The following is a 24,500-nucleotide window of genomic DNA, read 5'->3' on the forward strand; positions in this document are numbered from 1 at the left end:
CTTTTTTCCCGCAAAATTTAGTGTTATATATATGTGTTTATTTAGTATCATTTTATTCCCAAGCTCTGGGAATTCACCTGCAGTTAATAAAATAAAAACTACCAAATCTTGGGATTTCCCCCCCAAGGCTGCAGGTGGTAGCAGAAAAAAAGACAAACAAAAACCAAAAAAGAAAAAAAAAATTAAAAATATTTCTGCTACCAAAAATAATGGCCTCTATTAGTTTTAATAATTCAGTTATTTTTCTGTTTTCCCTTTTATGTTTTATTTCTATAATCCCAAAATTATATGCCAATATTGCTGATTTTGATCCTTATTTGGAAAAAAGAGCTGAAGAAGCTCTCCAATCTTCTCTTGCTGCTTATAATGAAAATCCTGAGGCAGTCACTCAAATTTTCAACAAAGAAGTTGGAGAGTAAGTGCTTTTAAAATATTGATCTGACGTTTCAAATCATGTATATATGTATCTTTTTCAAGACACGAGGTTAGAATATTGTAAAGAAATGAATCTTGTGTCTAATCAATCCCTGATAAGGAGAGGATTGTCAATATCATAATACATAAAGTATACATTCCGATTATGTAGGGACATTTTGAATTGTTGAATAGAGTGTTCACTCTACCCTTCCGAGACCCCACTTGTGGGATGTATGCTGAATAAAGCGTTCACTCTACCCTTTCCAGACCCCACTTGTGGGATGTATGTTGAATAGAGCGTTCACTCTGCATAGATTGTCAAAAGATCCTATTTTTAACATGAGTTATTGTGTAAATGTTGCAGAACAATTCTCAATGGCACAAGGAGGCATTTGAAGGAAGAAGATAAAGAGGACAAGAATGAGAAGGTTGAAAAGGATGATAAGGAAGGTGATGAAAAAAGTGTTGATATTTGCAAGGCATACAATCCAATTGACAAATGTTGGAGATGTGACAAAAACTGGGCTAATAACAGGAAGGCACTAGCAGATTGTGCTAGGGGATTTGGTCATGGTACAACTGGTGGTAAAGATGGTAAATTCTATGTTGTAACCGATCCATCGGATAACAACGTGGAGGAACCTGTTCCTGGGACCCTACGTCACGCTGTCATCCAAGAGGAGCCATTGTGGATCATCTTCGAGAAGTCGATGATTATCAAGTTGAAACAAGAACTTATGATCAACAATGATAAGACAATTGATGGCAGAGGAATCTCTGTTCATGTTGCATATGGAGCTGGACTTACCTTACAATTTGTGCACAATGTGATTGTCCACAACATTAGAGTTCATCACATCCTTTCTAAGGATGGTGGTATGATTAGAGATTCTGTCAAACATATTGGTCTTAGGACAGTGAGTGATGGTGATGCTATTTCCCTTTTCGGTGCTAACCGTATCTGGATAGATCATTGTACTTTAACCAAGGGTGCTGATGGACTTGTCGATGCTATCATGGCTTCCACTGCTATCACCATTTCTAACTGCAAATTCAACCATCACAACGACGTAAGTTTTTCTCATCTCACATTTTCAGCTATGAGCCAGACCTCAATAGGGAGTTGTCAATGTGTTTAAGCTAATAACAACAAATGACTATTCAGGTTATGCTTTTGGGAGCAAACGATGCCTTCCCTCAAGATAAAATCATGCAAGTTACAGTTGCATTCAATAGGTTTGGAAAGGGATGTATCCAGAGGATGCCAAGGTGCAGGTGGGGTTTCTTCCATGTTGTCAACAACGACTACGCCAAATGGGAAATGTATGCTATTGGTGGTACAGCTAACCCCACCATCATTAGCCAGGGTAACCGTTTCAAGGCTGCCGACAATCCCAACACTAAAGAGGTATATCTACTTAACATTCCAATCACATTTTCTTTTATAAAAGTAGTGTCCGTGAGGTCAGCTTGCACCCACCTCGACTATTTCACCAAATACCTGCTACCTCCAATCAACACATATATCAGATAGTATATATATGTCTACCAAGGCTTAAGCATATATGACGAGATCACTTAACATTCTTGTTCAATCACATTTTCTTTCATAGAAGTGGCATCCATGGGTCAACTTGCACCCACCTGGACTATTTCACCAAATACCTGCTACCTCCAATCAGCATAGATACCACATATATCTGACGAGATCACCTAACTTTCTTGTTCAATCACAGTTCTTGATATGTTATATTAGATTGTAGCATAAGGCCAACATAAACACACTTAAAACATCATTCTCGCCTTATTGCATTGTCAATTGCTAACATAAAGTATGCTAAAATGAAGGTGACAAACCGGAATGGCGCCCCAGAAGCTTTGTGGAGAAACTGGCAATGGAGATCCGAGGGTGATTTGTTCAAGAACGGAGCCTTCTTTAGGGAGTCTGGACCAGAAATCAAGAGCACTCCATTCACAGAACATACCACAATCCAGTTTGAGCCTGCTAAATTTGTAGGCAGACTCACTCGCAAGGCTGGTGTAATCCAGTGCAAGATTGGAAAAGCATGCTAGGCAATTTATATGTACATGATAATAACAATTATAATACATAAAACATATTGTACATTTCATTTTTGGGGTTGACGTGGAGCCGAACATTATTTTTTTGGGGTTCTTTTACAGTAAGAGAAGAAGAAAATGGCTAAGACATCTATCTGTTTTCTCTGTTTTTTTCGACTTTTGCTTTATTTCTTCTTCCTGGCTGGTTTACTCTATAGAGGAAACAGTGAGGAGGGGGAAGAAAAGGAAAAAAGTGGGTTCTCAAGAGCTCAAGTTTATTTTTTTGTAACAGAAGTTTTGATTTATGATTTCTAATAAATGTAAATTTCCCTCTTTGAATTTCAATATAGGCTACATGTCTCCCCAAGAGTGAAATTAATTGTAATACAACCTATTCTATTACTTAGTACTCCCTCCATTTCAATTTGTTTATCTTTGACTTAGCACCGAGTTTATGAAAGTAAAGAAGACTTTTGAATCATCTAAAGATACTTAGAATGTAACAAAATGCTCATTAATCTAGTGGTCTTAAACATAGACACACAGATTGAAACGGAGGGAGTACATGTTTTCATGCAACAAATACTCATGATATTTGTAACAGTTTTATATTCAAGACAGATTTTTCCATAACCTTAGAGCAAATTGATCCAAAGTTTTCAATCGAACAAACAGTTAAAACGAAGAAATATCAGAATTGAATGGGAGATCGATCACATGTACAAGCACAGAAGAAGAAAAACCAGAATATTGGATTAAACGAGATATGTGAACAAAGTCGAAACATCAGGGATTTCCTTACAAAGAACTATCTGCTTTTGAAGTTGTTTTTATGAAGACATGTCCTGGCATTGTGTCCTTTTTCTAAACACACGCTGCAGCTATAAGTTCTCTTTACTCGAGTCTTGATTGTTGCAACAACTTTAGTGTCGAATTCATTCTTTTGGTGGCATGTTCTTCTATTATGTCCACTTCTTTGACACTTGCTGCAATGATGATTAACCTTAACTGTCTTTTTCGGTACAATTAAGCTCAACTTTAAGCAGGTTCTTCTGTTATGACCCTTTGTTCCACATAATCCACATCTATAATGTCTATCCGTATTGTCTCGAATTTCTGGACAGTAGTTACTCCTATGCCCTTCCTGTCCACAATGTTTACAGTAAAATTTCACCCCTGCAATTAGAAAATGACAGTAAGATGTTGCGCCAGAATATCAAGATTTATGTGCAGTATTTATGCTGCACAAGCCAAATGGTGAACTAAACTTATTGTGACTAGTAAATGAAGGGGAACAAGAATAAAATCTTTACATTGTTTTCTTTTTTCTTTTTCTTTATACCATCTCGTTTTACGTCCTGTATACAGACAAGCATTGAGACCATGATGTAGCTCACGAAGAACGTAATCTAGCTTGCACGTATAGTTTGTTGTGTTGTACATTTGTGCTAATGATGCTAGTCAGGTAGCAAGGAGATAGCAAAAACATGATTAATTTAAGTGTGACATGAGCAAAAACTTTATAGACCTTTCATGGATATGCTTCTCTTGCGGCGGTTATCTGGATCGCGGAAGTAACTTTTCATGGATTCCGAGGCACGTTTCCTAGCGGCAGGTGTCCCCTTTGCTTTCTGCATAACAAGTATCATGGCAAGAAGGTGAATGTACTATGAGCTTATGGATTAGAGCGATGCATATCAAGCTATAGTTACACATAGCTAGAGGTTCATCATTCAGATATGAAATTGGCAAGTCAAACCTTAATAGCAGCTACTCTTTGTGCATGAAGCATTGGATCGCCATGGATAATCTTCATCCTTTTACTAAATAATCCAGTCTTGGCATTTAGGCTCTGCAATCATCCAACTAAACAAAAAAGATTATATTCAAGAAATGACAAATCCGTCAAAAAGTTTAACATTTCGCATGAGGAACCAAAGATCATCCAAATGAAAGGTTCACGACTTTGTCCAAGCAATCGTGGTAAAATAGAAACATCAAAACAAGAAAACCAAGTGACAAAACTCTGATTGAAGAGGGTGCTAACAGAAAAATGAATACTAACTTTTAGTGATCTGCTGATCTTCAAATTGACTTCTGTGTTGGGAGATTGATAGACACGCTTGGTTTTTCTTTTCGCGTCAAGCTTTATGTCTAAGTTGTCCACTTCATCGTCTTCCTTTACTTTTAAAGGGGAACTGCAAAGTATCATGTAGATTTTTATATAGCAAAGTTACCTAAATTTGCAGAGAAATATTGCTTCTGCCTTCTATAATATAAATTGGAAGAAAGAACAATTATAGCACAAGATGTCTAGCGCAGAATATAAAACAAAAGGTTACTTTAACTCCTTCGACTACATAAAACAGAATGCCATACTTAAGCCAAATGTGGCGATGCAAACATGTTGGTACATATTGAGAGTAGCACAATGACGAAAACTTGATTATTGAGCAAACATACATGCCGGATGTAATAATATTACGACGAGAAACACGTGGCTTTGGCAAAATGGAATCTAACTGAAACTTGAGGCGGGAAATATTACCTTGATCGAGCTTTCTCCCAAGGCCGTTCATCGATAGATTCTTCCCAAATGACACAATCTCCACCACACTGATGACAAGTTATCATACCCTGCCGTAAATGAAAACTTCTATTAAGGACAACTCTTATACAAATGAGCATCACATAGATACTCCAACTTACATGTCAAATGTATATACAGGTAAATTTTAGAGCTCAATAAACATGATCTACAAAAACAGTTACCTTTCCGTTACACAACGAACAATCTAAGTTGGATCTCTCTATTCCACATTCAGTACATGGAGTGTAGCCTCTTCCTCTACAGCTTGGACAAGGCAATTCTCTTATATACTGGCCATTTGGGCCAAACCATGATCTCGGACTCGATGCACTAGAAATGACCTTCCTGGGAAATGATTAAAATACAGGTCAAAGATGGATAGTTAGCTTGCTCAGGAGATGATTATGAGTAAATACACGAAAGAGGGCTTCTTATCATGAGGATGGGGTATATAGTTTGTGCTTCAATAATCGAAATATCCAGTCTATGTAGTTTTCCCTGTCTTATTAGCAAGAGAAAAACAAAAAGTATTGTTGTTTCAAGGACTATTTCAAGAAGAAAACTTCAACACCCTAAATTAAATTTCCGCATTCAATAAAGAAGGAAGGTGATCATAATTCAGCACAAGAATTACCATTAGTTAGGAAAAATTACAGAAATATAACAATATAGATTTAAGGAAAATACAACAACAATAACATGCCCAGTGTAATCCCACAAGTGGCGTTTGGGGAGGGTAGCATGTACACAAACCTTACCCCCTACCTTGGGAGGTAGAGAGGTTGTTTTCAATAGACCCTCGGCTCAAGAAAAGGCATATCAAAGAAAATCGAAAAAGAAATAACAGAAGTGAAGAAATCATGGCAAAGCATTCAGGATAAAAAGGAACAGTAACTACAACAAAATAGTGTGATAATCAAAGTACAAGAGACAGTAACAGAAATCGGTGGACATGAAACTACAGGAGGAATACTACGACTACCAGTATAGATTTAAGGAAACTATATTACAACAAAAAGAAAGAAAACATAAGGTCATTGACAAACTCTAAAAACTTAACAGAGAACACAAATAGAAACTCTACTTCAGCAACATAACATATCTCATGATTTAATACAAGCAATTAAACAGAAACAAAAGAACAAAGCTAAAACCTTGGCTGTAAATCAGCAGCAAGTCCAAAAAGCTCCTCTGAAGGGTCATACATAGCCTATCAATACAACATGTTAAATGTAAGCCCTCTTATGATAATGTGTTCCAAGAAACAACAGGTTAATATCACTTAGGTCATTTAACTATATACTATAATGTTAAAGTCACAATGTCATTAAAATAATTTAATTTTATTCAATATAACAGTTAAACTTTACTACTAACACTAAGGGGGTCGTGTCTGGTAGCTGGTAGTGGTTAGAATTATGCAAGTATTAGTTATACTAACATTAGTTATACAAGTTTCTATATTACTAAACACAATAATTTTATACATGAATAACTTACTTCCTAACTATCTACCAAACATTGTATAACTTATGTAAATATTAATACATAAATAAGTTACCTCTTTACTAGCTGCCAAATAAGCCCCTAACAACAACAACAACAACAATATATATATATATATATATATATACCCACTGTAATTCCACCGATGGTATATGGAAAGGATAGAATGTACGCTAACCTTATCCTGAGGTAGAAAAGTTATTTCCGACTAACACTAAAGTCACAACTAAATTTTGTTGAACTTAACTCACTATTCAATGAACATTAGTCACAATTAAGTAAAGTTACTAAAGTTTACTCACTATACATAAGTGATTTATACTAACACTATGTAAAGTTACAATCTTGTAGCTATAATGTCATCCTTTTTAGTGTGACAAAAAATAATTTTGTGACTTTAATTTAAAAAAAGAAGAAAAAAAAGGGAAAAAATCTCAGTACCTGATTTTGTTTGATGGGTGATACAGAATCATCATTATTAGTGAAAGAAGGTAAAATGGGTAAATAAAAGAAGCTAAGCTTAGTTTTTGAAGGTGGTAATATCCAATAATGCAAATTCTTGTTACAATATCTCCATTGAGGCAACATTGATGACCATATTGTTGTTGACATTGTACATAGGATTTTCTTGAAATTGAAAGAGCAAAGGAGTAACTTAAAATGGAGATTTTTTTTTTTTTGTTGATGTTTTTTAAGGAGTTATGTGGATGAAGAGGAGACAGCAAGATTTATTGTTTTATCCTATGGTTTTGGTGTCATTTTTTGTTTATTTATTTTTTGTGTGTGGATAATGTGGGAAAATTACAAAAATGGTCCCTTTATATTTGAGATTGGTTCAAAGTAGTCTATTAAGTATATTTTTATGTACTTCTGATCCTCTAAATTTGCTTAAGTGACCTTTTTTGGTCTCGATCAAATATTTAATAAACTCTGATGGTTGATTTAGTGATCTCAAATATTTAATAAACAGGATTTAACATGAATTCACGTTTAGTGGTGCAATTTTTGTGATTTATGATTATTTTTTGTGCAATTTTAATTTGAGGTGAAGTTTGAAACTTCGAATTTATCTATTGTTAATGTAATATTGTAGTCTTTAATGAAATGGCTTGTGAAATTGTTAAATTTAGCAATAGAAATTTGTTAAATATTTTGATGGAAGTGAGTTTGAGACCCGACTTTCGATTTCATGATGGATTTTTTGATCGGGTGGTGGTGGATTGTATTTTGACTTCATATGTAATGCAAATTATAATACATAAATTGGACCCTTAACTTGGCTTCAAATTATAACTTTGACCTTTAACTTTGTGAGTGCACAAATAGGCACTTTAACTATCCAAAACTTAAACAACAAAACACTCGGATCCTACCTGGCAAAATGCGTGAAATACACTTAAATTAGGCGCGTCAGATGTAAAAATCGAGGGGCCCAACAGTAAAAAAAGCATTGAAAGGACAATTAAACCCTCTTTATATTTTTTTCAACAATTTTCCCCTCTTTTTTGCATTATTTGTTGTTCACTGCAAAATGCAAGTGACATTTAATAAAAAATTTTGTTATTACGAAAAAAAATTATAATGAAGTTTTTTTTTGGCAAGATGGGTGAGTATACACTTGTAAAAGTCGAATGCAATTTAAGTTCGAAGGTTCTCGATCAATGAATCCGATCCACACTTAAGGGACTCCTTACATTTTGATTAGGTATCAGATTGCTACTCAAATTTGACAAAAATCTCTAAAAAATTCATTCAGACAATTTATCAAACACTTTAAGTGCACCATTTTACTTAATAATTTTTAGCACTGTATGTTCATTTTTTGGCCTCCAAAAAAAAAAAACAGAACGAATTCATCATAAGAAAATTACCAAAGCATCCTCCAATACATCAATAATGGGTGCCACTTTTTGTTTAAAAAAATATGCATATTGGGAGGATATTTTTTGTCCAAAGTGGAAAATAGAATAAGTATAAAGCATTAAAAGTCTATTAAAAATTTTAAATTGTTAATTCTTATTGTATGATTTGTAATACTTTTACTCCATTTTCAAAATAATAGAGATCATTTTCTTCTTTCTCAATTTATGTAGTACTAAATTTTTTTTGAGATTCAATCAATTTTTTTTGTCTTTGAAAATATTTCTAGCTGTTAATTACTGTAATTTATAGTACTTTCTAAGAAATTTTCAAATAATATATATTATTTCATTTGTCCAAATTTATGAGTCACCGGTAAAATTTGAAGAGTCAATCAGATCTAATATATATTTTTATATTTTTTGAATATTTAAGTAATTAATTATCGTGATTTATAATATTTTATACAATTATTTAGTATAGTAAAATAAATTTAAAAGAAACAAACAAAACGAATTCATCATAGGAAAATTACCAAAGCATCGTTGAATACATCAAGGTTGACCTCCTGCATTGTATAGTCTTTTTTTGTCCACAAGGAAAAAGGAACACGTGTCGACCCCAAGGTCCTCTCTATTCCCGCTTATTATATTATATATAGTAAATTAATTTTGATTTTTTTTAGTTCTAAAATGACATGTAAAATATTTAATTAGTTGGCAGCATTGAGTGGGTCACTAATACACGTGGGAGCGTTTGCATTTCACGCTCTTTGGCTTCGAAAATCGTGTGTTTATTTATTTAAAGGTAGGATAGTTAAAGTGCCTATTTGTGCATTATGAAAGTTGGAGGTCAAAGTTAAAATTTGAAGCCAAGTTTAGGGGCCAATATATGTATTATGCCTAAATAATAATGCGAAATATTTCTTGCAAGTCAATTATTAAATTACTCGAGTTCTACATGTAACATTAAATTTTAAAATATAGTATCATTTACTCATAAAAATATGATAGATATGTATCAATCCGTATTTTACTCTATTTATTTTTATCTATATATGTGAATGTAATTATTACCTATTTTATGTTGACATCTATTCAACTGATTTATATTTAACCAATTCGTCCATTTATCAATGTTGATCACATGATTTAGATAAACTTCACTACGTATTTTTGAACAATCCATTTTTCATGAAAAATATTTTCCTTCCCAACAAACACATCTAAATTATCTGTTATATAAGTAAAGGGAAAAGGACAAATATACCCCTGAACTATCGTAAATGGTATGTAGATATCATCCGTCATACTTTGAGGACATTCGTGTCCCTGCCGTTCAAAAACTAGAGCATATATGCCCTTCACTATAACGGAAGACTAAATAGGGACACGTGACACAATCTTATCCATCGAACTTATATTTAGTAAATGTCGGATCGATGAATAAGATTATGCCACGTGTATATCCATTAGTATAAAGGGCATATATGCTCTATGTTTTAGATAGCAGGAACACTAATGTCCCAAAAGTATGACGGAATATCTGCATACCATTTACGATAGTTCGAGGGTATATTTGTCCTTTTAATCTTATCCATCGAACTTATATTTAGTAAATGTCGGATCGATGAATAAGATTATGCCACGTGTATATCCATTAGTATAAAGGGCATATATGCTCTATGTTTTAGATAGCAGGAACACTAATGTCCCAAAAGTATGACGGAATATCTGCATACCATTTACGATAGTTCGAGGGTATATTTATCCTTTTTCCCTGTAAGTAAATCCAATTGGAAGTTTAATTTAGTTTCATTTCTATAAACACATTTCCCCTCAAAGTGTCTGTTTAAACAATAGGGGTAATTGAAAACTCTTGAGAGCTTGCTCCAAGAACAAGCCTTTCCAAATTCCATTCTTGGTTTAGCAAAATTCTTGTAAAAAGATTGAATCTTTGTTACCCCTTTTGCCCAAAATCTCTTGAAGTCATGTCCAATTTCTCTCTTTCTCCTTCACCTACTTCAGGTTTTAGCCTTAACCTCCAAAACCCTACTAAAACCTCTTATCTCTCTTTTTCCTCTTCCATTAATACCATTTTTGCTCCTTTAAGTTCCAACACAACGAAAAGCTTTTCTGGTTTGACCCACAAAGCAGCTTTGCCTAGAAATCTTTCTTTAACATGTCGCCATTCTGATTATTTTGAACCCCAACAGCAACAACAACAACAACAACAACAGCCACAGGGTAAGCTCTGTTAAGTTTTGCATATTCTTAGTATTTCCCATTTTATCTTCCTATTGATTAAGCAAAAAATTGTAGCTATTGCTGTGGATTGGTTTTGGGTGCTAGAGGTTTAAATGGCTTTTCCTGCAATGTGAAGTAGTGTTGCTAATTTTTCCCTAATTGCTTCATATGTTCAACTCAAAATAGTGAATTTTTGTTTGATTTACTGTGGTTTGTTATGGGTGCAGACTGACTGCAATCTACTTATATGTATAATTTTATCGGTCATATGTATATATAATCCAAATGGAGAACAGTAGCTGTGGTTGAACCCACTGTGAAATGTGAATAGCTTGAACTTGATACGCTCTGCCTGTAAGGTCTTGTGGATGTGTTTTTATGAAGTGTTTGTAATGGAAAAGGAAAAGGAGTACTTTTTAGTTTCTCAATACTAGTCATCATCAACAAATAAAAATTGAATTTTTTTCGTCTCCCTGCTACCTTGTGTTTTTGTCTTTCTAGTTTCTAGTATATTGTTCTTAGAACACAAATAAGAACAGTCTTGGTATATTTGATCTAAATAATTACTTTGTCTGGTCAATTTTGTTATTTTCATTTCATGGTGTGGTAGAACTAAAAATGTCCTTGGTTTTTAGGGGCATCTACGCCTAAGGTTTTTGTTGGATACTCAATATACAAAGGGAAGGCAGCTCTCACTGTGGAGCCTCGGTCGCCAGAGTTCTCACCTTTAGATGTATGCTTCCTCATATATTTTGGTTGTTACTCTTCTGTTCGATCTGCATTAGTCATTGCTGAAATTGTAATTTAATGCTACTTTGGTGGTTCTAAATTATGGAGCAGTCAGGGGCCTTCAAGCTGTCAAGAGAGGGTATGGTGATGCTTCAATTTGCACCAGCTGCTGGTGTTCGTCAATATGATTGGAGTAGAAAACAGGTAATCATTACCTTAATCCTCTCTTTACCCCATTGCTGAATACATTTTCTATGTGCTTCTCTTATCCCTGAATTGTGGTGAGAACAAGCTTTGTTAAAAATAATTAGATAGTAGATATGTAGTAGTGATTTGTGGTAGACGTGTAGGTGACACTTTTGGCAAACATGGTGAGTGTGCACTGGAGTCGGGCCATGATTTCTGCTCTCTTTGTGTTGATTTTGAAGTGCCTTTCTCAGTATTTGTGTGTTTTCAGGTCTTCTCACTGTCGGTGACTGAAATTGGATCTATTATCAGCCTTGGGGCAAAAGATTCATGTGAGTTTTTCCATGATCCAAACAAAGGAAGAAGGTAAAACCTACATCTTTTTGCGTGGTCATAAAACCTAGTACCCACTGTTCGGCAATTAGCTCCAGTTACCATCTATCGATCGTCCTGGTTATATTTGTTGATCTCCATGTATTTGTAGGCTAAACATACACTATTTTATAGCTTACCTTCTTTGAGATCAATATATTTAATTGATAGGGATCCTATCAGTGGGGAATTAATATGTATTATCATCAGTTTAAGTTCTAAGAAGGCATTTTATGTGTGCTTTACAGTGATGAAGGTAGAGTCAGGAAAGTGCTGAAGGTTGAGCCACTTCCAGATGGCTCTGGCCACTTCTTTAATCTCAGTAATTGCCTTCTTCCTTCACTCTATTACAGTGAAAATTGGACATTTATTTTTGAACTATAGAACATGACTTGTTTGCCTTCCATCCTAAATGAATGCAGGTGTTCAGAACAAGCTTATTAATTTGGATGAGAACATTTACATCCCGGTTACAAAGGCAGAGTTTGCTGTTCTTGTCTCAGCATTCAATGTAAGATGAAGTTGGTTTCCTGTTTTCTTTCTTGATGTATAGTCTTCATTTGTTTTCTCACCCGTCTTGTGTATACCATTTTTGCTAAAGAGTGAATTTTGCCAAAGTTCATGCACACATATAACTAGCTGTTTATGCAGTGTATAGGTTCAGTTCCCTTAATATTCGCTCAAATTCCCTAATCAGGAGTAGACGTTAAGTTTAGACCATAAGTATTGATAGCCCCATTGATGTTGACATGGATGAGAAATGATATAGAAATGAGATCAGAGGCAACTTGTGAAAGCTTAAAACTTGGCTTTCCTAGTTGAGTCTCTTAGAATCTTCCTATTTTAGGAAATTGCTTACTTTTTTAGCCACCCCTGGACCTTGCCAGTGGCTAGAATCCATCGCGGTGTACCTTGTAAAACCTGGGAATTTCGCTCATGAGGTTTCTCCTGTTACTTTCTTGCATTTTGAAATAAAAATATGCAGTGGAAGCTGAATCTTGTTTTTTGAAAAATGCTTTATGTTACACTACAAGCTACATCATCTTAATTAGAATGAACCTATCTACAAGCGTCAAGTATAAATCAGGCCATATAAATCTTTGCCAACAACATCCCTTTGAGATTGTTGTTGGTGTTGTCATTTCACAGTGGTTCTTTTTTTTTTATGCTTATTCTCGTCTTGCTTTCTAGCAGTGTTACCTCTTCTAACATGTTTTCTGCTGAATTTATGCAGTTTGTTATGCCATACCTTTTAGGTTGGCACACTGCCGTAAATTCCTTCAAGCCTGAAGATGCCAGTCGCTCAAACAATGCTAATCCAAGATCAGGTGCTGAACTTGAATGGAATCGATAGTTCTGGTGAAGCTACAAGCACGTTGTCTGTACTACGATTGCAGGGGCAAGATGTTCCTTTAGCCCCTGGATCGACATTTTGTATGAACCCTCTTTCACTTGCACCCTCCAATGATTTGACAAGGAGTTCTAATCGGCGATAGTAGTATTAACTCTCTTCTTGTAATGCTGATTTGCTGTTAGTTGTGTTTATTATGTAGTCCACATTGCAGTAGAAACTCATTAACTGATTATCCTGATTTCTGTTGAATGTGAAATCAGTCTAGTTTTTGTGAATGTATTTGGCTCTTTTATTATCCTTTTATGTGCATATTGTTCACTTTGTTTCCCTTGTCAAGGCCATAACTTCAGTAAAAAAATATTCTTGTTGCTTGGTAATGTCTTGCGATTTTTTTTGACATCGGAGATATTTTATTCACTCTCATTTTTAATCGCCCACACTTTTTTAGATGAAGGATATATTTTTTTTTTCTCACTTCTCTGTTTTCAAGAATAAGTCAAAGATTAGTGCATATAGAACTCAGAGAGATTTTATTTTGATATCTTAGATTAGTGATGAAATAGTAATCATCATTTTACCATATTTCTTGTCGATAGGTAATTAACTTCTTTAAATCTATTTATTAAACCTCCAATAACAGAAAATATATATTATACAATAATAATTGATGATGAAAGACACCAACTTTTTAACCTTGGGATGAAAGTCAAAAAATGAGAAAATGATTTGCATACTTCACGTTCTACAACTACTTTACATTATGCGTTCAATAATTATTTTTAAGTGAAAAATATACATTTTTTTTACGGATCACGTCACTTAAACATTATCTCCAGTATTTTTATCATTAACATCTTTATTATTGTATTTTCTTACCTCTTTAGATTTATTTTAATTAAGCCAAAAGTCTATTGAAAATAACATTTTTATATGCACAAGAAATAAAATTTGCATACACCATCTCATATTCCACTGCATATGTTATTGTATCACTCAAGCATCATGGTTTCTATTAGATGTAATTAAAAAATTAGAAGTGTGATTTAGTTGAAATTAAAGATTAATTATACAAATAGCTTACTTGTAATACTACAATTAGTTGAAATATAGTGTAGGATCTACTAACTCATTGACCATCACACTTCAAGTCGTCATATATGTATATTACTATATTTATTGTCTTTTTTCAATGAGGAAAAAGTTAGACTTTATAGTATAACGGATTAAAATTAATCATTTAGGTTTACTTGCCCACCTAAGTAAATAAAAATATGAAACAACTTTTACTAGTATTATTAATAGTTAGAACGAATAAGATAAGCGCCAATTGCAAATTAAAATTTAATTTTATATGTGCAACTTGTTATTGCAATTTACACCGACCCCTCAATTGATTTATTGATTAAAATCGTCATGAATCAAATTCTTTCTTTTTAAATCAAAATTATACTTCCTTTGCCCACTTTTAATTGTCATATTATGTTTTTCAAAAGTCAATTTGACTAATTTTCAAATTTAAATTAGATTACAGTAATTCGATATTTTAAACAAAATTTTTAGATATTCAAAAACTATACATCGTAAAATGTTAGTCAAAGTTATTATAATTTGACTCTAAAAAAGAAAACTATGACAATTAAAAGTGGACGGAGGTAATATATAATTACACACGTATATATATTTCAAAAAATATGTATATAGCAATGATCAAATAGAATTTCAAAGATTTTAAGTTTCAGGTTCGAGTCTTGTGTATAGAGTCAATCGCCTTTATTAAAGAGCGTTTTATTTCTTAATATAAGACTTTTTGGCAAAAATGTGTAGCCTAAATGCATATATTGGACATCGTTTAAAGAATTTAATCTTTTTTTAAAATAAACTTAAAAAATAATTCAGATATCGAACTTTTACCTTTACTAATTGATGATTCCAAAAATAATCAAGTATAAAATATATGACTTTTCATGATTTGTTAAAGAGCATTTTATTTCTTAATATGAGACTTTTTGGCATAGCCTAAATGCATATACCGGACATCGTTTAAAGAATTTATTTTTTTTAAAAAAAAAAAACTTAAAAATAATTCAGATATCAAACTTTAACGGTTTAACCTTTACTAATTGATGATTCCAAAAATAATCAAGTATAAAATATATGATTTTTTCATGTTTTGTAACACTCATTTAGTCATAATTATTCATGACTTACAATAAAGTACACTAATAAATTAAATGTGCAAAGAACCTACTAATAATGCAACAAAAGTAGGGGATTAATATTTAATTGGAATTTTATTTATTTCAGTAAGGTCTTAAATAAACATGCTTAGGTCTCAATAATATAATTAAGAAAAAGTCATGTTGATTAAATATAACAATATTTTTGTTTTACTAAATCAGCATCTGTTAACCCACTCTGATTAAATATTGAACGCCCACTGATTTATTTAATTACTAATCCAAACAAATTCTACCTAATCTACGTATCTTAATGATTTTTTAGTCTCTCTTTGAATGATTGTTACATATTGTTCGTTATCTGTTACATTATATTTTATTAAATTATATGATATAGTAATATTTCTTTAATCCTAGTAATTAACATAACTATCTAAAGTATTTCTTAATTAATAAAATAATACAACTATAAGTTATTTCTTTTTTCTAGCATTAATATTTATTTAGGTTAATAATATGAACCTATGAGCTATAAAACTTATTCGATCATTCAAAATTCTAAGCCCAAATTTGATATAATACGTTACTCAAAAGATAAAAATAACTACAAAAAGGTTTAACAAAATTCATGAATTACATAAAATATTTATAAAATTATATGCATATACTATCGGATTGATTTGATTTGATTTGACTTTTCTTAGTACAAATCAAATCAAACTAATTATGATTGATTTTTTTTACTATTATCAAACCAAATCAAAGATCGATTTTTCTTTTCTAACTTAACTTGGATTATCAATTTGCTGCGATTTATCGATTTTCTTTGTACATTACTTAAAAGATGTGAATAAATCAAGCTTTTTTTTAGTCAAAGTGTACAAATCAAACTACTAGGTAGTCTCTTAAAGTATATATCCAAATAATAACCTAATCTTAAAAGACAGAGTCAAGAGTTAAACATAAACAACATAAAGATAAACACAAACAATAAAGACCTAGTTTTTTCTTTTCTTTTTTGACAAAATGTAGAATTTATCAACCTCGTATCATATATCAAGCACTACATTAGCTAGAAATTATAACAAATATATTTTACAATTTTTTTTATTTTTTTTTGTCATGTGAAAGGTATAAAAGGGAGAAATTTATTTACTAAGTTTTAAACGACAATATAGTTTTAGGACTTCGACTTTCATAATAGTCCATATATATATCATGCATTGAACTGAATTAATTGACTCATCCAGCCAACCATATGGCATTTGAACCTTTTAAGAATATTTCAAATGCGCGATCTGGATTTAATCGAAATTTCAACTCACAAGAAAAACCAAAAAAAGAAAAATAGAGAATCTTAATCTTCCAGCTAATGGTGTGTTTGGTTTTGGTATGAATAATTATGATAATAGTAGTAATTTTTTTAGGAATTAATATATATATTTTTCATGATAAAGTCATTTTCTGAGATTTGATTATGTCAATGTTATGTAAGGAAAATATTTTCCACCAATAGGAAACAAATGACTAATCTCACTTGCACGAAAATTATTTTCCTTACGATTATTCTAACTTTTAATTCCAGATTATTATTTGCTCCAAGTAACACTCAACATAATTATTCATATATTCAATACTCAAAAATTTCATCAAAATACTATTCGATTTGCTAATATATCCGAAAAAATATATTTACTAACCATATAGTATATGTTTATAAAGTCAAGAGTGACTCATCTGAGCTAAGAAATTCGAATTCTGCTATGTCAGTGCACAAAACAAGCACGTAGCGACTATATAAATTTTTGGTCTACCTATTATTGTTCAAGAGTCGCCAAAAGGCTCATTTCAGGAGTGAAAGATAACATGACTTGTTAGCTTAATAAGATAACTTACCAAACATGAAAAGACGCTAATTACTTTATCTATCTCAATTTATGTGACATATTTTTCTTTTTAGTCTGTTCTAAAAAGAATGTTAGCTTTCTATAGTTGAAAATAATTTAATTTCAAAAAATTAATTAGATTACAGTAATTCGATATTTTAAACAAAAAATTTAGATATTCAAAAACTATACATCGTAAAACGTTAGTCAAAGTTATTATAATTTGACTCTAAAAAAGGAAACTATGACAATTAAAAGTGGACGGAGGTAGTACATAATTACACACGTATATATATTTCAAAAAAAATATGCATATAATAATGATTAAATAGATATTCGAAGATTTTAGATTTCAGGTTCGAGTTTTTTGTATAGAGTGAATCGCCTTTATTAAAAAGTGTTTTATTTCTTAATATAAGACTTTTTGGCAAAAATGTGTAGCCTAAATGCATATCGGACATCGTTTAAAGAATTTAATCTTCTTTTAAGATAAACTTAAAAATAATTCAGCTATCGAACTTTTTACCTTTACTAATTGATGATTCCAAAAATAATCAAGTAAAAAATATATGATTTTTTCATGATTTGTAACACTCTTTTAGTCCTAATTAGTCATGACTTACAATAAAGTACACTAATAAATTAAATGTGCAAAGAACCTACGTAATAATGCAACAAAAGTAGGGGATTAATATTTAATTGAAAAAAAATCTTTGAATAAGTTTTAAATAAACATGCTTAGGTCTCAATAATATAATTAAGAAAAAGTCATGCTGATTAAATATAACAATATTTCTGTTTTACTAAATCAGCATCTGTTAACCCACTCTGATTAATATTGAACGACCAGTGATTTATTTAATTACTAATCCAAACAAATTCTACCTAATCTACGTATCTTAATAATTTTTTAGTCTCTCTTTGAATGATTGTTACATATTGTTCGTTATATATTACATTATATTTTATTATATTATATGATATAGTAATATTTCTTTAATCCTAGTAATTAACATAACTATCTAAAGTATTTCTTAATTAATAAAATAATACAACTATAAGTTATTTCTTTTTTCTAGCATTAATATTTATTTAGGTTAATAATATGAACCTATGAGCTATAAAACTTATTCGATCATTCAAAATTTTAAGTCCAAATTTGAAATAATACGTTACGCAAAAGATAAAATAACTATAAAAAGGTTTAACAAAATTCATGAATTACATAAAAAAAAATTATAAATTGATTAGGCTCGAAATCAAACTAAATCAAAAGTCGATTTTTCTTTTCTGACTTAATTTGGATTATCAATTTGCTGCGATTTATTGATTTTCTTTGTACATTACTTAAAAGATGTGTATAAATCAAACTTTTTTTTTAGTCAAAGTGTATAAATCAAACTACTAGTCTCTTAAAGTATATATCCAAATAATAACCTAATCTTAAAAGACGAGAGTCAAGAGATAAACATAAACAACATATATATAAAGATAAACACAAACAATAAAGACCTAGTTTTTTCTTCTTCTTTTTTGACAAAATGTAGAATTTATCAACCTCGTATCATATATCAAGCACTACATTAGGTTGGAAATTATAACAAATATATTTTAAAAATATTAATTTTTTTTTTGTCATGTGAAAGGTATAAAAGGAGAAATTTATTTACTAAGTTTTCGACGACAATATAGTTTTAGGACTTCAACTTTCATAATAGTCCATATATCATGCATTGAACTAAATTAATTGACTCATCCAGCCAACCATATTGTCATTTGAACCTTTTAAGAATATATCTAAATGCACGATTTGGATTTAGTCAGAGCTCCAACGGCAGATTTGGTGGGAAAAAAATTCTCAATCTTCCAGCTAATGGTGTGTTTGGTTTGCTATGAATAATTATGATAATTGTAGTATTTGTTTTAATTAGGAATTAATATATTTTTCATGATAAAGTCATTTTCTGAGATTTGATTATGTAAATGTTATCGAAGGAATATTTTCCACCAAGAGGAAACAAATGACTAATCTCACTTGCACGAAAATTATTTTCCTTACGACTATTCTAACTTTTTATTCCATATTATTATTCGCTCCAAGTAGCACTCAACATAATTATTTATATATTCAATACTCACAAATTTCATCAAAATACTATTCGATTTGCTAATTGATCCGAAAAAATATAGTTACTAAATATATATATAGTATATGTTTATAAAGTCAAGAGTGACTCATCTGAGCTAAGGAATTCGAATTCTGCTATGTCAGTGCACAAAACAAACGTAACAACTATATAAATTTTTGGTCTACCTATTATTGTTCAAGAGTCGCCAAAAGGCTCATTTCAGGAGTGAAAGATAACATGACTTGTTAGCTTAATAAGATAACTTACCAAACACGAAAAGACACTAATTACTTTATCTATCTCAATTTATGTGACATATTTTCTTTTTAGTCTGTTCTAAAAAGAATGTTAGCTTTCTATAGTTGAAAACAATTTAATTTCAAAATTCTTCTTTTACATTAATGAAATATCTTATAGCTAGTCATACAAATGGTCGAGAAGTGTATTTTAAATCGTAAATTTCAAGAGTCTTTCTTTTTTTCTTCTTAAACTTATGTCACGTCAAATTGTAGCACATAAATTGAGATAGATTTTTTGTTTTTTTTAATGCTATTTATATGGAAAAAAAAATGACTTTTAAGAGACGCCATGCATGTAGTCAAGAAGAGGGGGTAGTTGATTTTGACGGAAATTAATAAGAGGTCGTTGGAGTGACATCCATTTGTGTGTGAATTTTTCCATCAAGAGTGGTTGTTCAAAACAACCTTAGGATGGTGGCAAAGACGGATACATGGTTAAATTATATGATTTATACATGGTTAAATTAATTTTTTAGGTATATATAGTAGATGTCGAACCCTCTTTCGGCTACTTCGTGTATCTATTTTTTCAGATTTCAAACCCCTTATTGAAAATCCTGACTCCACCACTGCTAATGGCCATGATGGTGACCACTAGTGGTTGTTTTTACTTACGGACCTTTGATAGTTTATAAATAGATTATATAAACACAACTTTATCGTTGCTATAAGGCTCCTCTTCTAAATGAGGGATACAACATGAGGACTTCTCAATTTTGAATTTATGTTTTGTATATATTTAATGAATTTTTTATACAAATATAAAATTTAAACTAAAACAACTTAAATTCGATTAAACGGTACATAACCTTCTAACTACGCTCCAAAATGACGGCAAATAAAATTTTGTCTTGTCTCTATCCAAAGCGTTGAAGTTAGAATTTTTTTAAAAAAAATTAATTTTCCATTTGAATTAATTTGCATGGATGATAAAGAAAAGAGTTGAAAAAATAGGTTAGTTGACTAGTTGACATATATTATTTATAGAGGGTCATGTGTAACATGCATGTCAATGTTAACAACTCTAATTTAGACTTTTATATATATTTTTCCATCTACCCTTTTTATAATTAAATTTTTTTATAGTGTCTCATGTCCTATAAGAAGACTTGTCCAAAGAGAAGAAAATTTTGCAGATGCTTAAAAAAAAGAGAGATTAAACCATGCTAAGGAAAGATAGAGCAATGGATTCTACTAAGAAGGTAAAAATTATATTGAAATTTTACTATAAAGATCTTTATTTTTCATTAAAAAAATCGTGTTTTAGTTCTTGTTATATGAATAATCGTTTTTATACAGTTAAATCTCTCTATAACAGTTCATTATGATAGCTATATTTTCTTTGGAATTGATTTTCATGTTATGTTGTACTATTATATGTTCTATGTAAAAATATTATTGTAGCAGCCTAAAAATATTCATACCGTATAATTTTCAGTTATTGTCATATGTTTCTTCTTTTGTTCATATGCATAAATTACAGGATTAATTCATTAATTACAAATTTGGTTCCAAAAAAAAAAACTCAAATAATTAACCGCAACCAATTTGTGGGAGGTTTTAAGATCTTTGATCAACAATTCATCTTAATTAATTAAGAATTTTATGAACTAATTAAAGACTTTAATTTGCGACGGGATATTATAAGTAAGTAGTTTAATGGTTTTGTTATTATGATCAAAAATAGAGATTTAACTCTTGCTTAACCTACAAGTAGAATCAGGTGTATAATCGTCCCAATTTATGTGACATCTTTCAGATTTCAAAAGTCAAACGAGTTTTTCTTTGACCATGATTTTTTTTTTAATATATATATATATATGTCTTATTGTCAATATTTATGACTTATAGTATTATTTTACGATCAAAATTAGAAGTTTGACTCTCGAGTCCCGAGTACAATGCAATGCCTATAACTTGTGTACATGTTTTTATTATGATCAGGATGAAGATAAGTTAAATTCAACAAAAAGTGAGATATATGAAGCCAAAGAAGAAAATGAAAGGCTAAAGAGGATGCTATCTAAAATGGTGAAGGATTATAAATCTTTGCAAATGCATTTTCAAGGCATATTAACTCAAAAAAATTCAAAGAATAATATTATTGCAACAAGTAATAATATTCATGAAGAAAAAGAACAAGTGGAACTTGTTTCTTTGAGCTTAGGGAGAAGTAGTAGTACTTCAAGAGAGTTGATCAAGAAGGAGTTATTATATGATGATCAAAATAAAAGTAATAAAAAGCATAGTAAATTATTATTTGATGGACTTGAGCTTGGATTAGATTGTAAATTCACTCAAGAAAATAGTTTTGAGGAGTTAAAGAAGGAGAATATAAATAATGAACGACCAGTATTGGTACAAAATTATCCTCCATCAAAAATAGATTATTGTGATGAAGATTTTTTGCAGCAAATTCCTCAAAAGAAGGCTAGGGTATCTATAAGAGCGGTGTGTGGCACTACTACGGTAAGTTCAAGGGTTAACTGTCATAACCACATCTGAACTATCATATTTTTACGAGTTTTGCTATAATTATTCATTGATCTATTTATCTACCTAAATTATCATTTTCTTTATATTAAAACACACCTCGATATAATAGATTTGCAAATGCAGATGAATGATGGATGCCAATGGAGAAAATATGGACAAAAAATAGCCAAAGGGAATCCATGCCCTAGGGCTTACTATCGTTGCACTGTCTCCCCATCATGCCCAGTCAGAAAACAGGTACTACTAGTTAGTAGCTCGATTAGTTGGTTAGCTATACTTGAACTTTTACGTTGTTGGTGAGCATTTGATTTTTAATTAACCTTGTAATTCCCTCCGTCATTTTCCCTTCCCCTACCCTTACGTAATAATAATAAGAAAAAGAATAAGTAGAAAAGTACGATAACTTTTTTTAATAATTATTTTTTTTATACCGTCAGTATATATAAATTTTCCATTAGTTAGAGGTGTATAATCATGAAATTGTCCATACAATTATTTTATTTAAAAAAAAAAATTGATTTGTTTTGGTCTCTTGTTATCAAATTGGTTCATATTTTGAACTTCCAACTTGAAATAAAGAATTTTAAGTTTGGATATTGAGAAGTTTTTCAAACTACACAACTTTTTTATTTCATTCCAATCACAAATTTTCAGTTATTTTTTTAAGTGAAATTCACGTCCAAACAGATAAAACGCCTATTTTTGACCTTTCTTTTCATGTTTTGTGATTCACGATAGGTTCAAAGATGTTCTAAAGACATGTCCATTTTGACCACCACATACGAAGGAACACATAATCACCCCCTTCCATTTTCCGCAACCGCCATGGCTTCTACAACCTCCGCAGCAGCCTCTATGTTAAGATGCACCTCAACATCATCAACATCACAACAATTTTTACCAAATATTGATCAAAATCTTCATGGAAAATTCAACTTTACCAATAATAACTTATTATTAGCCACACATAATAATGCACCAACTTTTCATCACTTGCCAAAAACTTCAATTTCCACTTCTCAATCACACCCCACAATTACTCTTGATTTCACTACAAACTCATCAAGTACTAATTTTTCTTCATCATCCTTCAATTCCTACTCTACATTGTGTAATAATTTCAAAAGTGAAATTGGACCTTCTTCATATCTAGGGAGGCCATGTTATTCTAATCAGCCTTTTATTACTTCCAAGAACAATCAAAATACGATCAACGAGTAGAGTGGCGGAGTCAGAAATTTTGATGACGAATGGATTCCAAAAAATGCAAAAGTGTCACACTTAGGATTTGATCATGTGACCTAAAATGAATTTTGGACTACTTTTTGTACATTAAAGTAGAATCTTCTTTTATATTAAAGGAAATCAACAATGTATACGTGTATAAGAATATTTTTGTTTTTATTTTATATGTACAGTATAATTTTTTCGCGAAAGAGATTTCTTTATCAACCATGATCATTTCTTATAGGAATCCTTAATAATTGCATTTATACGACACTATTTTCTTTTTAGTACGTTATAAAAAGGGTCTTTTTCTATATTTGGAAAAAATTGAACTTTAAGACTTCCCATGTTGCTCTTAGCCGCGCCTAATCAATCAAGTTCAACATAAGATGAAACGGATGAAGTACTAATGATGAGTAGTAGTAATAGATTTTTTCCACGGTGAATTAGTGAGAAATTTGTGTTATAGAACATGTTTTTCACTCATTTCCACCAAATCAGTTCACTGGGAATATGCATGGTGGGAAACAGATTCTCAATGAAATAGTGGTAAACTTTCTAGTTTTTTTGTACGAAAACATTACTCTTTTCTCACCGATTTAATCAAAATATCAGTGAGAAATTTCTTGGAGAAAATAGTGATTTTTTAGTAGTGTCGACAAAGTAATGGCTGGAGAGAAAGATACTTGGGAATACTTGACTACTCTGCTATTGTTCTTTGGGTGCTGGAGAATGCAGAGATAGAAGCAGCAGCCTGATCAGCCAATTCAGCTGTTGTGGCTGGAATTGGTAATTGATGTCGGTGCTCTTGGAGCACCAACGATGAACAGCAGATTCTGCTGTTGCATGCAGCCACCGTGGCAGGCGTGGCTGCTGAAAATGGTATAGGAAAGGCGAAGTTATACTTCAAGAAGTACCCTTTGAGTCAACAAAGGTATGTTGTGAGCATTTCATCTAGAAGTTTC

The 24,500-nt window shown here is 31.4% G+C and overlaps 4 protein-coding genes across 4 annotated transcripts; 3 read left to right on the plus strand and 1 right to left on the minus strand.

Annotated features, from left to right (window-relative positions):
- Positions 1-209: 209 nt before the first annotated feature.
- On the plus strand, positions 210-2,545 carry LOC102579462 (pectate lyase-like). The gene is made up of 4 exons (XM_006357227.2): positions 210-415; positions 782-1,487; positions 1,583-1,825; positions 2,266-2,545. Exons 1-4 carry the CDS (start codon positions 210-212, stop codon positions 2,488-2,490), a joined length of 1,380 nt encoding a protein of 459 aa, XP_006357289.1. The 3' UTR covers positions 2,491-2,545.
- Positions 2,546-3,072: 527 nt separating this feature from the next.
- LOC102599958 (uncharacterized) lies at positions 3,073-7,294 on the minus strand. The gene is made up of 8 exons (XM_006357204.2): positions 7,016-7,294; positions 6,223-6,278; positions 5,251-5,413; positions 5,027-5,115; positions 4,544-4,676; positions 4,238-4,330; positions 4,007-4,109; positions 3,073-3,654 (listed from the first exon to the last, which is right to left on the minus strand). Exons 1-8 carry the CDS (start codon positions 7,184-7,186, stop codon positions 3,287-3,289), a joined length of 1,176 nt encoding a protein of 391 aa, XP_006357266.1. The 5' UTR covers positions 7,187-7,294; the 3' UTR covers positions 3,073-3,286.
- A 2,999-nt stretch (positions 7,295-10,293) lies between these two features.
- On the plus strand, positions 10,294-13,698 carry LOC102577544 (DNA-binding protein p24). The gene is given in 7 exon segments (NM_001288226.1): positions 10,294-10,680; positions 11,316-11,413; positions 11,521-11,613; positions 11,867-11,961; positions 12,216-12,289; positions 12,390-12,478; positions 13,202-13,698. Coding segments are annotated over 7 exon segments (825 nt in total). The 5' UTR covers positions 10,294-10,424; the 3' UTR covers positions 13,322-13,698.
- Positions 13,699-20,933: 7,235 nt separating this feature from the next.
- On the plus strand, positions 20,934-23,722 carry LOC102600617 (probable WRKY transcription factor 72). Its single transcript, XM_006357206.2, has 4 exons — positions 20,934-21,014; positions 21,757-22,281; positions 22,432-22,545; positions 23,047-23,722. Exons 1-4 carry the CDS (start codon positions 20,976-20,978, stop codon positions 23,527-23,529), a joined length of 1,161 nt encoding a protein of 386 aa, XP_006357268.1. The 5' UTR covers positions 20,934-20,975; the 3' UTR covers positions 23,530-23,722.
- Positions 23,723-24,500: the final 778 nt, after the last annotated feature.

Source organism: Solanum tuberosum, unplaced genomic scaffold, assembly GCF_000226075.1.
Source record: "Solanum tuberosum cultivar DM 1-3 516 R44 unplaced genomic scaffold, SolTub_3.0 scf00243, whole genome shotgun sequence".
Classification (NCBI taxonomy): Eukaryota; Viridiplantae; Streptophyta; class Magnoliopsida; order Solanales; family Solanaceae; genus Solanum; species Solanum tuberosum.